This window comes from Mobula hypostoma, chromosome 10, assembly GCF_963921235.1.
Source record: "Mobula hypostoma chromosome 10, sMobHyp1.1, whole genome shotgun sequence".
Classification (NCBI taxonomy): domain Eukaryota; kingdom Metazoa; phylum Chordata; class Chondrichthyes; order Myliobatiformes; family Myliobatidae; genus Mobula; species Mobula hypostoma.
The window spans coordinates 42,990,496-43,005,335 of record NC_086106.1 but is presented as its reverse complement, the minus strand read 5'-3'; the positions used below and the strand labels follow the sequence as shown (position 1 = coordinate 43,005,335).

At 51.3% G+C, this 14,840-nt stretch overlaps 1 protein-coding gene across 1 annotated transcript in view; it reads left to right on the top strand.

Annotated features, from left to right (window-relative positions):
* The window catches only part of LOC134352528 (uncharacterized), a 276,182-nt gene extending 263,864 nt beyond the window's left edge, over positions 1 to 12,318 (top strand). Inside the window, exon 20 of the mRNA XM_063059793.1 lies at positions 10,498 to 12,318. Coding sequence (XP_062915863.1) covers positions 10,498 to 10,517 — 20 coding nt within the window. The 3' untranslated portion in view covers positions 10,518 to 12,318. The remainder of the gene's footprint in view (positions 1 to 10,497) is intronic.
* Positions 12,319 to 14,840: the final 2,522 nt, after the last annotated feature.

Sequence of the window (14,840 nt, the reverse complement as noted above, 5' to 3'; positions counted from 1 at the left end):
GATGATTGCTGAGCCTCTGGCAATGATCTTTGCATCATCAGTGGGGACGGGAGAAGTTCCGGAGGATTGGAGGGTAGCGGATGTTGTTCCCTTATTCAAGAAAGGGAGTAGAGATATCCCAGGAAATTATAGGCCAGTGAGTCTTACTTCTACTTCAGTGGTTGGTAAGTTGATGGAGAAGACCCTGAGAGGCAGGATTTGTGAACATTTGGAGAGGCATAATATGGTTAGAAATAGTCAGCATGGCTTTGTCAAAGGCAGGTCATGCCCTACACCCTGATTGAATTTTTTAAGGATGTGACTAAGCACATTGAAGAAGGTAGAGCCATAGTTGTAGTGTACATGGATTTTAGCAAGCCATTTGATAAGATACCCCATGCAAGGCTTATTGAGAAAGTAAGGAGGCATGGGATCCAAGGGGACGTTGCTTTGTGGATCTAGAACTGGCTTTCCCACGGAAGGCAAAGACTGGTTGTAGATGGGTCATATTCTGTATGGAGGTCGGTGACCAGTGGTGTGCCTCAGGGATCTGTTCTGGGACCCCTACTCTTTGTGATTTTTCATAAATGACCTGGATGAGGAAGTGGAGGGGTGGGTTAGTAAATTTGCTGATGACACAAAGGTTGGGTGTGTTATGGACAGTGTGGATGGCTGTCAGAGGTTAAAGTGGGACATTGATAGGATGCAAAACTGAGCTGAGAAGTGGCAGATGGAATTCAACCCAGATAAGTGTGAGGTGGTTCATTTTGATAGATCAAATATGATGTCAGAATATAGTATTAATGATGACTCTTGGCAGTATGGAGGATCAGAGGGATCTTGGGGTCCGAGTCCATAGGACACTCAAAGCTGCTGCGCAGGTTGACTCTGTGGTAAAGAAAGCGTACAGTGTATTGGCCTTAGTCAACTGTGGGATTGAGTTTAAGAGCCGAGAGGTAATGTTGCATCCATATGGAACCCTGGTCAGACCCCACTTGGAGTACTGTGTTCAGTTCTGGTCACCTCACTATAGGAAGGATATGGAAACCATAGAAAGGGTGCAGAGGAGATTTACAAGAATGTTGCCTGGATTGGGGAGCATGCCTTATGAGAGCAGGTTGAGTGAACTCAGCCTTTTCTCCTTGGAGTGATGAAGGTGAGAGATGACCTGATAGAGGTGTACAAGATAATGAGAGGCATTCATCTTGTGGATAGTCGGAGGCTTTTTCCCAGGGCTGAAGTGACAAGCATAAGAGGGCATTGTTTTAAGGTGCTTGAAAGGTACAGAGGAGAGGTCAGAGGTAAGTTTTTATGCAGAGAGTGGTCAGTGCATGGAATGGGCTGCTGATGATGGTGGTGGAGGCGGATATGATGGGGTCTTCTAAGAGACTCCTGGATAGGTACATGGAGCTTAGAAAAATAGAGGGCTATGATTAACCCTAGATAATTTCTGAGGTAAGGACAAGTTCGGCTCAGCTTTGTGCTGTAGGTTTTCTACGTTTTGTGTGTGCAGCTTCTATCCATTGTTAACAGATTTCTGAATGGACCTCTTGTACAATGAGTTGGATTCTTGACCCACAGTCTGTTTTGTTAGGTTCCTGCACTCTCTCTCTGGCTGTTACACTTTGTTCTGCATTCTGTTGTTGTTTTAGTAGGTTCTACCTCGATGCACTGTATAATGATTTGATCCGTGTGATCAGTGTGCAAGACAAACTTTGCACTGTACCTCAGTACCTGTGACAATAATAAGCCAATTCCAATAATACCCACATTTATAGTCTATGACCCCTAACCACCACCCCCACCAAATGGGGACCGTCACCCGCAGTTCGTACATGTCAAAGGTGGACCCAAACCATGAGCTGCTAACTACGTAAATAACCGGCTCTTCCTCTAAAGCCTTCTGAGACCCCACTCCTTCCATTCCCACCCTTTGGTTCCGCAAGACGGGCAGCATCTATGGAGGGGAACTCTGGCCTCTTGACACATTTCACTTGCCCATCACTTCCCCCTGCATTCCTGTCTCCTCCTCTTTCTCTTCTCCTATCAGATTCCTTCCTCTCCAGCCCTTTACTTTCTAACCCTCTGGCTGGAGATGTTTTGGGCTGAGACCCTTCATCAGGACTGGAAAGTAAAGGGGGTGAAGCCAGGAGAAGGTGGGGGGGGAGGGAAGGACTACAGGCTGGTAGGTGAGGGGTGAGACCAGGTGAGGGGGGTGGTGGAGGGCGGATAAAGAAATAAGCTGGAAGAGGGTTGGTTGGAAGAGATAGAGGGCTGAAGACTGATGAATCTGATGGGAGAGGAGAGTGGACCAAGGCAGAAAAGAGCATGAGAAGAGGTGATGGGTGGATGAGGAGAGCGAGGTGAGAGGGGAACTGGAAAGTGGGATGGGAAGAGAGAGGAGGTGGTAGAGGGGAGATATTACTGGAAATTGGAGGCTTGAACATAGATGGAAAATGAAGTGTTGCTCCTTCAACCTGAGAGTGGGCTCATCGTGGCAGTAGAGGAGGCCACGGGCCGAATGTCGGAATGGGAATGGGAAGCTGAGAAATCCTGCCTTTCTGGTGGATGGAGCGAAGGTGCTCGACAAAGTGAATCCCAGTCTACATCGGGTCCCGCCAGTGTAGAGGGAATTGCACCAGGAGCACTGGATGAGGTAGATGACCCCGTCGGACAGTAATCTTTCATGTCTAGTAGCGTACTGCTGCCGCAAAAACAACAGATTTCAAGACATGGGTCAGTGATTTACAAAATCTGATTCTGGCGGTGCGGGTTGATCTTGCTGCTGCTGTTCGCCAGCCGTCCACTAGGTGGTGACGTTGCTCCACGGAGGAATTGGCCAGTCGCCCTCGGGCAGCTCCAGCCCGCCCCCTGCTGGCAGCAGTCAGTGCTGCAGATCCACTCTCAGAATCAGACTGCACCTCTTCCTAGAGATGCTGCCTGGCCTGCTGCGTTCACCAGCAACTTTGATGTGTGTTGCTCAGAATCAGAAACTGGTTCTTAAATGACGTGAGAATTGCTGCCACTGTAAATTACTATAAATTACGAAATAAATGATGCAAAGCAAGGGAATTGGAATTTGTTATTGTTGAGAGGGGCAGACACAGTGCAGCACATCGTGGAAATCAGCCTCTCCACAGATTCTGTCTATGCTCCTTGCTGTCTCAGTAACCAGTTTAATCAAAGACCCCACCCATCCCAGGCATTCCCTCTTCTCCCTCTTTCCCGTCAATCAGATACAAAAACGCCAACATTAGGCTCGAGGACAGACTCTGCCCCACCGATATAAAACTATTAAATAGTTCCCAAGCAGGTTAACTTGAACTCCTGACCTCACCATCTACCTGGTTATAATCCCACATTTTACCGTCTGCCTGCTCTGCTCCTTCTCTGTAACTGTTCTGCATTCTGTAATTGTTCTACGGTGTTCCGTCTCGATGCACCGTGCAGTTGTCTGATCTGCATGAACAGTGTGTCAGACAAGCTTTTCCCTGTATCTCGGGAGATGTGACAATAATTAACCTATTCCCCCAAACGGAGGAGTTAGTTAAGAGGTAACAAGGTTGGTAAGTTTAGATTCAGGTAGAGACTCGGACTAGGTAAAGACGGTGGAGTTTTCTCCCCTAAGAAACCAGATGACCTTGGCTTCAACCAGGTTATTTAATGATCGCTACTGCTTACTTGGTTCCTGTATGGGTCAGTGTTGGGACCGCTTCTTTTCACATTACACGTCAGTGATTTGGCTTTGTGGCGAAGTTTGCAGATGATATTTGTATATGGTAGGTGGAGGGGCAGGTAGTGTTGATGAAACGAAGTCTACAGAAGGACAGAGATTGGGAGGATGATGGAAGATTGGTCGATGATATATAGTGTAGGGAAGTGTGCGGACATGCACTTTGATAGAAGGAATAAAGACGTTGACTATTTTCTAAATGGGGAGCAAATTCAAAAATCTGAGGCCCTCGTGCAGGATTCCCTAGAGGTTAATTTTCAGGTTGAGTCAGTGGTGAGGAAGGCAAATGCAATGTTAGCCTTCATTTCGAAAGGACTAGAATATAAACACAGGGATGTAATGTTGGGTCTTTATAAGGCATTGACCAAACCACTCTTGGCGTACTCTGAGCAGTTATCTCAGAAAGGATGTGCTGAAACTGGAGAGGGTTCAAAGGAGGTTCACAAAAATGCTTCCAGGATTGAACGGATTGTCATGTGAAGAGCATTTGATGGCTCTGGGCCTGTATTCTTTGAAATTCAGAAAAATGAGGGGTGATCTCATTGAAAGCCATCGAATGGTGAAAGGCCTTGATAGACTGGGTCTGGAGAGGATGTTTCCTACAATGGGAGAGTCTAAGATCAGAGGACACTTATGAGATGAGGGGGAATTTCTTTAGCTAGAGAGTGCTGAATCCATGGAATTCTTTGCCACAGGCAGCTGTGGGGGGCCAGGTCTTTATGTATTTTTAAGGCAGAGCTTGATATATTCTTGATTGGTCAGGGCATGAAGGGATATGGGGAGAAGACAGGAGATTGGGGCTGAAGAAAATTGGATCAGCCATGATGAAATGGCGGAGCAGATTCGATGGGCCAAATGGCCTAATTCTGATCCTATATTTTATGGTCTTGTGTAAGAAAAGATGTCCTGGCATTGGAGATGGTCCAGAGGAGGTTCACAAGAATGATTTTGGGAATGGAAGGGTTAACATATGAGGAGCATTTGATGGCTCTGGGCCTGTACTCACTGGAGTTTAGAAGAATGGTGGGGGAGGGAGTATAATTGAAACATTGAAAGCACTTGATAGAGTGGATGTGGAGAGGATGTTTCCTATAGTGGGAGAGTTTAAGACCAGAGGGCACAGCCTCAAGATAGAGGGATGTCCATTTTGAACAGAAATGAGGTGGAATTTTCTTTTTAGCCAGAGGGTAGTGAATCTGTGGAATTCATTGCCACAAACAGCTGTGAAAGCTAAGTCATTGAGTGTATTTAAAAGGTTCTTGATTAGTAGGGATATCGAAAATTATGGGGTGAGGGCAGGGCAATGGGTTTGAGAGGGATACCTGTCACTGTCTGTAAGAAGTTTGTGTGTTGTCCCTGAGACCGGGTGCTCTGGTTTCCTCCCACAGTCCAAAGACGAACTGGTTGGTAGGTTAATTGGTCATTGTAAATTGTCCCGTGATTAGGCTAGGGTTAAAACGGGATTGCTGGGCAGTGTGGCTTAAAGGACCAGAAGGGTCTATTCCATCTTTAATTTCAATAAATAATTAAATCAGCCATGATGGGATAGTGGTCAGACTCGATGGGCTGAATGGCCTATTTCTGCCCCTTGTCTAATGGTCTTGTGGTCTTTGGTTCCAAATTCCAGCGCTATTTCGTTACCTGATTCGATGACCCTGCTAGTACAGTCTTGCATAAAGAGGACCCCCTCACTTCTAACAAATCTGTCTCCCTCAGTCTGACAAGCATTCCCAGAATCTGCTCTCTTCCCCTCGTTGCCATGGTAAATGGGCCACCCCCTTATTGCTACAGTGTCACCCATGATTCTCCCGCAGGATGAAACTACCCCCCCCCCCCAACCCTCAGGGTTCAATCCAATCCCCTCTCCCTCTTCCAGACGCTGACGGAATCTATTCCAGCCTGTCCCTCGTGAGGTCGCCCACCTCTTCCCAGGTCTGCCAGACCCTGTGGCTGTGCCCCCGGGGCGGGGATTCTCCCTGATCAGCGGACTCCGCCCTCCTGATCCCGTTCTTTAAGCATCGTACAGACAGCGGGGGCACCTTCGTCACATGGCGTCTCGACACTCAGGTTATGTCGGAGAGGCCAGGTCATAGCACGGAGTTTCTGTGGCCGAGCCACACCTCTAGCACCCACGCCAGCTCACTCCCTCGCCCCCACCCCAGGGGCATTGCAGAGAGCTCCAAGGAACTTCCTGTTTAGACGGAAGTTCCAAAATAGTCTGAGAGGGGAGATACTTCCCCACCCACGGTTTCCGTGGGTAACCTTGTATGTTCACAGTGAACCCCCACCCCTCCCACAGCACATACTATATTCTCCAAACCTGCCCTCGGGGTCGGTGTCCGGCTCATTCTTGGTGAGGGGGGTTGTTTTCGAACCAGCAGATATACGAAGACAGAAAGAGGGACAGCGAGGTGGTGTTCATGCATTCTTGGGCAGCTCAGAAATCTGACGGCAGAGGGGAAGAAGCTGTTCCTGAAACATTGAGTGAGGGTCTTCAGGCACCTCTCTGCCCCCCCCCGCCCCGGTGAGGGTCCTAAATCACCATGCCGTCATCTTCAGACACCTCCTCTCAAAGGTGACCACGTTGTGCCTGTGTTGGAGCTGGTTCCTGCCAACCGTGTGTCGAAAACCCCTCGGGGGTGGGGGGGGGGGTCTTTCGTGTGTTCTGAACCGCAGTGGACGCGAGCTAAAGTCGCGCGCTCATCCAACCGGGAAGCCGGCCCTTCTGCCCAACCAGTTCGTGCTGACCCCATTCTGCACCCCCTGCAGATTCCTCCCCTCACCCACGAGCTGGGGGGGGGGGGAACAATTCACTGCCGACCCGCCCATCTCCAGGGGGGGGAGGGGAATCCCACCCCCACCCCACTTCCAGGATAAAACTGACTTCCTTCCGCAGACGGGTTTCAGAGCTGTCGTCCTCGCCCGCTGACACTCACAGGAGCCCCTCACACTGCCCTGGGGGTGTTCGAGGAAGGGGCTGCCACCCACGTGGGTTGACAGGGCTGTGCCAGGGACACGAGCTTCCTGCAGTTTGGTCTGTTCCCCACCTCATCTGCACGCGTGCCAGTGATGAGAGGCTGGAGTCCCATGTCCCCATCTCCTGGTGTGGCTGTCTGCACCCTCTCCCCGGGGCAGGAGGGGGTGCCGGAGACTGGTGGCAGAGCCTCGGCCTCGTGGGGGGAGCCCAAGCCCTTGCATCAGATCGCGTGTTGCTGGGTCCCATTGTTTGCACGTTGGAGTGCCTCTTAAGCATGTCTCTGTTTGCGTGTGTGTGCACGTGTGCTTTGCAGTCTCGATTTGCTGTGTCCTGTGCATTCATGCATTGCTGCTCATATTTGTGCACGTGTGTGTGTGAGAGAGAGTGAGTGTCAGGGGCGTATCTACGGAAAATAGTGCCTATGGCAAACACTGAAATTGCGCCCCTGTCCAAACATCTGGCACCCATCTTTTAGATAACTTTACCATAATATCAGCTCAAAAATACAAGTCAAGCTCGTCAATCTTTTAATTAAGAAATGATGGCACTACATGAAAATTGTAACTGCACCTTCCTTGCTTTCACTGATGCAAACTGGTCTATGATGTGATCAAAGTCAGTTTTTTCAGTCTCTTCTCTGTCTACACTCAGCAGAGCAAGATCACAGTCTGCCTTGACCCATGGAGGCTCTCAGATACGAAAGTATTAGTTTTAACTTGCTGAATGATCTTTCACAGCTGGCAATGGAAACTGTGATGGTTAGCGTTATCTGAATAGCAATGCGAAGATTGGGGAAGACCCTCTCATCTCTATACTGAACAATAGATTCAAGAAGCTCTTCAGGTCTTGATATTTTCATGTTGACTGGCCTTGACAGCAACATTCTGCAATCCAAAATTTCTTCATATAGCTGCTGTCCATCAACATCAGAGCTGTACAATTCGCCCAAATGTTTACACTACTTCTTTAGGTCATTACTGTCGGCGCCATAACACAGACCCGCGACATCGAGAAGGAACCCAAACTTGCTGTCAGTGTTGTGCAAACGAGCGAACCTTTCATCCATTTCTCTGTGAAGATGGTCGAGTGTTCCCTTCATGACTCTTTCCATTGCCTCCTTAGCCATTAACCCAGCATCTCTTGAGTTCTCATCCGCCATTCACTTCTTTCATCTCTGACATCTTTCAACTTCAATATCCCATTCTTGACAGAGACCGACTCCTCCTTCGAGTGACTCACTGATCAACACTTCTCTTTCATCATAAAAATGATCTCGGGGAGCTTTCAAATCCAGGGCCGCATCGTGGAAGTTCATGCTAGGATCCTGCAGCCTCTTTTGAATACGGTCAATGTGAATGAGTACTTTGTTCCAAAATCCTAGCAAAATCAGAAAATCGCAACTCAACATGCAGTTGTACAGCTGCCTTGCGTCAACTTCTTGCTCTACTGGTCTCGTTTTCATTGTCTATCATGTCCTGGAGAACTTGAAGTATCTCCTCAAGGTACTTGTTGACGGGTTTCACTGCTTCTGTCCTTGCACTCCACCTGGTTTCGGACTCCGACTTAACCACAGGCACGGAGTTTTTGAGTTTTTCCCAGCGCTGCATTGAACAAGAGAAAAACACGTAGGGAGCTTCGATGGTTCCACAAAACGTGACCATCATTATATCCTGCTTGGCTGCATGTACACCCATCAAGTTGAGTGAGTGATTGTCGCAACTCACAAACACTGCCAGGTTGTTTTTCTCACTTATTCTTTGATGAACACCACTTCTGTGTCCAGCCATCACAGCAGCGTTGTCATAGCACTGTGACTGACAATCTTGTAGCTCCATTTCCTCCTCCTCTAGCTGTTTCAAGATGTCTTCAACCAAGCTCTCAGCATCCTTCTGGCTTATCTGGATAAACACAAGGAAGGACTCTCTAACACGGACTGTTTTCCTCTCAAAATCAACTTCCATATACCTTACTACTTCTGACATCTGCCCACGGTGTGCCTGAGCAGGAGTCGAGTCGAACATGAGACCATAGTACGTGTCTTTACGAAGGCTTCTCAGTAAACTCTGGCGAACAGTGGATGGCATCACGTGGATGAATTCGTTCTGGACACCTGGTGAAAGATGAGACGTGGATCCAGGATGACTTTCCAAATGAGTGAGGTGATATTTTATGACGGAGTCAAAGATGGCCAGTAGCTTCAGTAAGCCAAGGAAATTTCCCACATTGGAGTCATCGTCTAGCTGACGTGACTCCCTGTGTCCTCGCAAAACCAGGTTCTGAGTCGCAAGGAATTTTGTGCAGTGAAGGATTCTCGTCAAGATATCACGTCATTTCTGCTTTTCCTTCTCAATCTGTGACTGAAACACCGCGTCAATAACTCCTCTGTTTCCAGCTAAATTCCTTTCCACTGTGTGAAGCATTCCCGATGATTCTTGGCATTTTCATGAACACTAATCCTTTCAGGTGCTTTCCACTGGCTGAATGCACTTTCCTGCTCTAATGAGGATTGATGGTCTGACCGGGAATAGAGAAGACAACAGATACAAAATGCAGACTTTTTAGAAGGGGAATAGACCAGCCATGAGCGAGTCACTTCCTCACCACGACCATTTCCCAATTTCCTCTCGAACCAAGTTTTGTTCATTGAGCGGTTATTTGTTGGTAGGAAAGGCCCCTCATTGTTCTGGAAATACTTTGAACCCAGCTTTATTCTGTTCTCAACACAACAGGCAGAATTGCTTTTCCAGTATCCTTGTCGAACTTCAGAAGTCCAGTGTCATGCTGTTCAATCACTTCTGGTATGAGAGTTCGAGGCTCTTTGACACCATCCAGTTCACTAGGTTCAGTATCGTCAGGTTCAATCTCGTCAATAAACTCAACATCACCACCACCACCATCGTCTTCCCCTCCTGTCATGTCCACGTTCTCTCTGGCAGCCTCATTCTTAATCTCGTCAGACTCGGGTTTATCTGAATTGACTTCCTCTTCAGCTTGTGACGCATTTGTCCTTGATCCACCTTCGGATTCTAACAAACTTGTAGCAGGTGCAGGCAACTCCATGGAATGGGTCGAACTAGTTGTTCCGGGCTTTTCATAGAAGGGCATGAAGAACGTGCTCGACTTCTTGGCTTCCTCCTCCTCCAACTTTCATCTTCTTCGTCCTTCAGCTCCACTTTCCTCCTCCGTGAAGAAACGTTTCAGGGTCTTCTCACACAATGCTCAGAAATAAGGCCATCCTAGTGCTTCTCACCCATGATAATCAAAGACAGATCAGACATCTGGAGAAAATTCTTTTTTCACTATCTGAGGATGGCTTGTCTGACTTCAATAGAAACTGCTCAGTGACTCCCAGGGTACGTGCCATACCTGCCATACCTTAGATACGTCACTGGTGACAGTGTGTCAGAGTGAGTGAGTGTGTGTGTGTGTTGGGTGGTATGGGACGGCAGTACAGAGGTGTCAGTGTGTGTGTGTATGTCAGTGTGGGTTGTTGGGTGGTATGGAACGGCCGTACAGAGGTGTCAGTGTGTGTGTGTGTGTGTGTATATATGTGTGTGTGTGTTGGGTGGTATGGGACGGCAGTACAGAGGTGTCAGTGTGTGTGTGTATGTCAGTGTGGGTTGTTGGGTGGTATGGAACGGCCGTACAGAGGTGTGTGTGTATATGTATGTCAGTGTGTGTATGTATGTCAGTGTGTGTGTGTGTGTGTATATATGTGTGTCAGTGTGTGTTGTTGGGTGGTACAGGACGGCCGTACAGAGGGGGAGAATGGAGCTGATGTGATATCTTCCTTTCCGAACACCCACAGGGAAGGCGGCGCCAGAGTGAGAGGACGGGCAGACGCTCGGAGCAAGTCGGAAATGGGAGCGAGAAGTGTCCGTGGGATTGAGATGCCTGGGTGGGGCCCGGACTGTAACACCCCACCCCTGCCCATGCACTGACTCCAGTGGGCGATCCTGGCAATCGGGCGCGAGGGAGGTTGACTGACCGGCCTCCCTCGTTACTTCCCCTCCATCCCCGTGGACTTTCTCTGGGAATCAAAGGCAAATCAGCAGAGTGGGGACCAAGACCCTTCCTCCCTCGCCCTCCGAAACCCCAGTGGACAATCCTAGGGAGATGAGGAGGAAGGAAATCAGCAGAGGCACCCTCACGGACGACCAGATCCCCCCTCTCCTCACCTCTCTGGGCAACCACATCAGCTGGAGACAAGGACCATTGGCAGGGATGTCTCATTGAGGACCAGATTCCGCCTCCCCAGCGGACAATCCAGGGAATCAGAGACAAAGGACGTTACAGAGAGACACTCTCGTTGGGGATCGCACCCCTCCTCCCCAAGGCCCAGCAGACGATCCCAGGAAGTGGGAGAAGAGGAGATCGGCAGACTAAACCCCCTCCTCCTTGCCTCTCCTCACACCACTGAACAGCCACGGAGGTCAGCAGGCACCCTCGCCGCCACCTCAACTCCAGCGGACAATCAGGAACAGAGGAACTCAGAAAGGACCAGAGCCCCCCCCCCATTCCAGCAGACAGGGAGCAAGGAAGCCATTGGAGAATGGCCTCCTTCGCGTCCTCTGCTCCCCCTCCCTCACCACGGTGAGGTTGCGGTATGTTTGGTGCCACTGGCCAAAGCAGGGGGTCGAAGTGGGCTGTTTGACGGCTCGGGGCTTGTCCAGTCTGGAGTTCAGAAGAACGAGGGGGACCTCAGTGGAATCTACTGAGTATTGAGAGGTCTAGTAGGCATGGAGCGGGTATTTCTGGTAGTGGGGGGGGCGGTCTAGGACCGGGGGGCACAGTCTCAGAATACAGAGATGAGGAGGAATTTCTTTAGCCCAGAGGGTGGTGAATCTGAGAAATTAATTGGCTGCGGAGGCCAGATCGTTGGGTCTATTTGAAGGGGAGGTTGGCAGGTTCTTGATTAGTCAGGGCGTCAAAGGGTGTGGGGAGAGGGCGGGAGGGTGGGGCTGGGGTGGAAAATAAATCAGCCATGATGAAATGGCAGAGCAGACTCGATGGGCTGAATGGCCTAATTCTGTCCCTATGTCCCGTAGATTGGGGAGACCGTCACCCTCGCTCCACGAATCAAACCCCACCCTTCCCCCATCCTCCCAGAACACCTGGATTTCCCTGGACCCCGAACAGAGGGAGGGATGCTGGACCAGTGAGTTTCAAAAGCTGCAGGGGTGGGGACAGGAGCCCCGTCTCACCCCCCACTCCCCCTCAGCCCCGTCCCCAGGGGTTGCTGGGGGCACAGGGTGTATTGTAGTTCACACCTGTGGCCTGGGGACAACAGGGAAATTTGCCCAGTCCATTCACACCGGCCATCTACTGCCTGGTTTGACTTCCCAGCCCCTGCCCCCAAACGCTGGGGGGGGGGAATTAACCAGGGAGAGCGTGCGGACTCCACACAGACGGAGCGGCGGATGTGGGGATTGAACCCGGGTCTCTGGGGCTTCCGGGCAGCTGCTCTAACCCCTGGGTCACGGAGACGTGGAGGTGGAGGCTGGGCCGTGGGGGTGGGACGAGGAGGTCAGCATGTGGGTGGAGGAGGATGGAGGGGTGAGGAGAGAGCCGGGGTGTTTTATCGAGGTGGGGCAGAGGGAGAAGTGAGGTGAGCAGAGGATGTGTTGGAGGGGGAGTCGGGGTTGGGGGGGTGGAGAGCTGAGGCCCGAGCCTAGGGGTGATATTGGAGAGAGCAGGTGGGTGTGGGGGGGGGGGAGAGAGTATGGACGGGGAGGCACTTAGCCACCCAGACAACAGGGTACAGTGTGGTCCAAACTCCCTCAACCTCAAAACCCTTCCCTATTCAAGGTGTTTCCAGAGTGAATTCGCTCTGCACACGAAGGGTGGATTTTCTGCGCGACGTAAATGCTGTGCTGTCAATTAGAGTGAAATCCAGATCATCTACAGACTGTTTCCCTCCTACCCAAATATCCCCTCAAAACTCCCCTCTCCCCTCCTCCTCTTTCCCTCAAAGCTCCCCTCTCCCCTCCTCCTCTCCCCCTCCTCTTCCCCTCTCCCCCTCCTCCCCTCCTCTTCCCCTCTCCCCCTCCTCTTCCCCTCTCCCCCTCCTCTTCCCCTCTCCCCCTCCTCTTCCCCTCTCCCCCTCCTCTTCCCCTCTCCCCCTCCTCTTCCCCTCTCCCCCTCCTCTTCCCCTCTCCCCCTCCTCTTCCCCTCTCCCCTCCTCTTCCCCTCTCCCCCTCCTCTTCCCCTCTCCCCCTCCTCTTCCCCTCTCCCCCTCCTCTTCCCCTCTCCCCCTCCTCTTCCCCTCTCCCCCTCCTCTTCCCCTCTTCCCCTCAAAACTCCCCTCTCCCCTCCTCCTCTTCCCCTCCCCTCCTCCTCTTCCCCTCCCCTCCTCCTCTTCCCCTCTCCCCTCCTCCTCTTCCCCTCTCCCCTCCTCCTCTTCCCCTCTCCCCTCCTCCTCTTCACCTCTCCCCTTCCCCTCTTCCCCTCAAAACTCCCCTCTCCCCTTCCCCTCTTCCCCTCAAAACTCCCTCTCCCCTTCCCCTCTTCCCCTGAAAAGTCCCCTCTCCCCTTCCCCTCTTCCCCTCTTCCCCTCAAAACTCCCCTCTTCCCCTCAAAACTCCCCTCTCCCCCTCCTCTTCCTCTCAAAACTCCCCTCCCCTCCTTCTCTTCCCCTATCCCCTCCTCTCCCCTCCTCTACCCCTCTCCCCTCTCCCCTCTCCCCTCTCCCCTCTCCCCTCTCCCCTCTCCCCTCTCCCCTCTCCCCTCCTCCCCTCCTCCCCTCCTCCCCTCCTCCCCTCCTCCCCTCCTCCCCTCCTCCCCTCCTCCCCTCCTCCCCTCCTCCCCTCCTCCCCTCCTCCCCTCCTCCCCTCCTCCCCTCCTCCCCTCCTCCCCTCCTCCCCCTCCTCCCCCTCTCCCACGATGGGCCTGATGTAGTCAGGGAAGTGAGGTCACTGCTGAGGTGTCAAGCCAAAGGCCAGCCATCGTACATGGGAAGCACTCTCAGCTCGCTGGCCTCTTTGTGCCTGTCATGGGGGTTGGGTGGCGGTGTTCAGCAGAAACATTCACCCAGCTTTAAAGAGAAATATATTCTGCAGATCTCGAGACTTAAACAGAGCTTCTGTTTTTTTAATTATCAAGAGATGTTTTATAGATAAACCATGTATGGTAAATAAAACTTTTGGGAAAGGACATTTCTGATGAGTGAGCACATGTTGAGCCTCAGAGAAAGATTGACTTGGGTTTTGCTTCCAAAGGAGCCCAGAATGCCTGCACTGAGGTGGCCAGCCATTTTGTCAACAAAGGACACTGGGTGCTCCCAGATGGTTATTCTGCGGCTTGCTCACAGGCAGTGCGCCATTTAAGAGGCTGCTCTGAAGTTGGCCGTGCTGTGGCAGCTATGTTGTTGATCATTTTGAGGTGGGGGACTCGTTGCTGCTCGGAGATGATCTGTTGTTCATTCTGAGAAGAGTGGGCAGGTTTGTGACTGTTCCACCATAGTGCTGTCTTGCTGGCTGCGCTGGGGTGGGTGAAGGTTTGGTTGGCAACCATTAGAATGCCACAGCGATGGTGCCGCCAATTCTGTTGGCCCCTCTGAGGCAATCAGCCATTTTGTTGGCTCCTCTGAGGCTGTCAGCCATCTTGTTCACCATTCTGGGGCAGTCAGCCATTTAGTTGGCTCCCTCCACGAGCAGTCAGCACCGTTGCCCTCACAACGGCAGCAGCTGCTACTGTGCGTTCTGTCTGCACGAAGGAGCATGAGTTAGAAGAGCTGAGACATTTCACTGGGTTCCTTCCATTCAGAGCTTCCCTGCAGGCCTGGCTCCAGGGACAAGATGGCCTCCCCTCCAAGGATCTGGCTGCAGGACAAACCTCCCACCCCTGCCCCAGCCTTTTTGAGCTGACAAGGACAAGCTGGGGCCTGGTGGGTAACTTTGGGCCAACCATGGCCCTGTCTGGACGGAAACCTCAATGAGGAAGCATCTAGCTCCCAAAAAACAATGCTGGTCACCGGTCACTGTGGCAACCCACTTTGTTGACAACAACAACAACATTTGGCACGGGTTCAGGAATCATGAAGGCCAAATCTGATGAAAGGAACACAGATACATCCAAACCACAGCCAAAACATCAGGTTGTCATGGTTACAGACAATGGGAAATACAAGTTCAGCAAGCTCAGAGAAGCAGA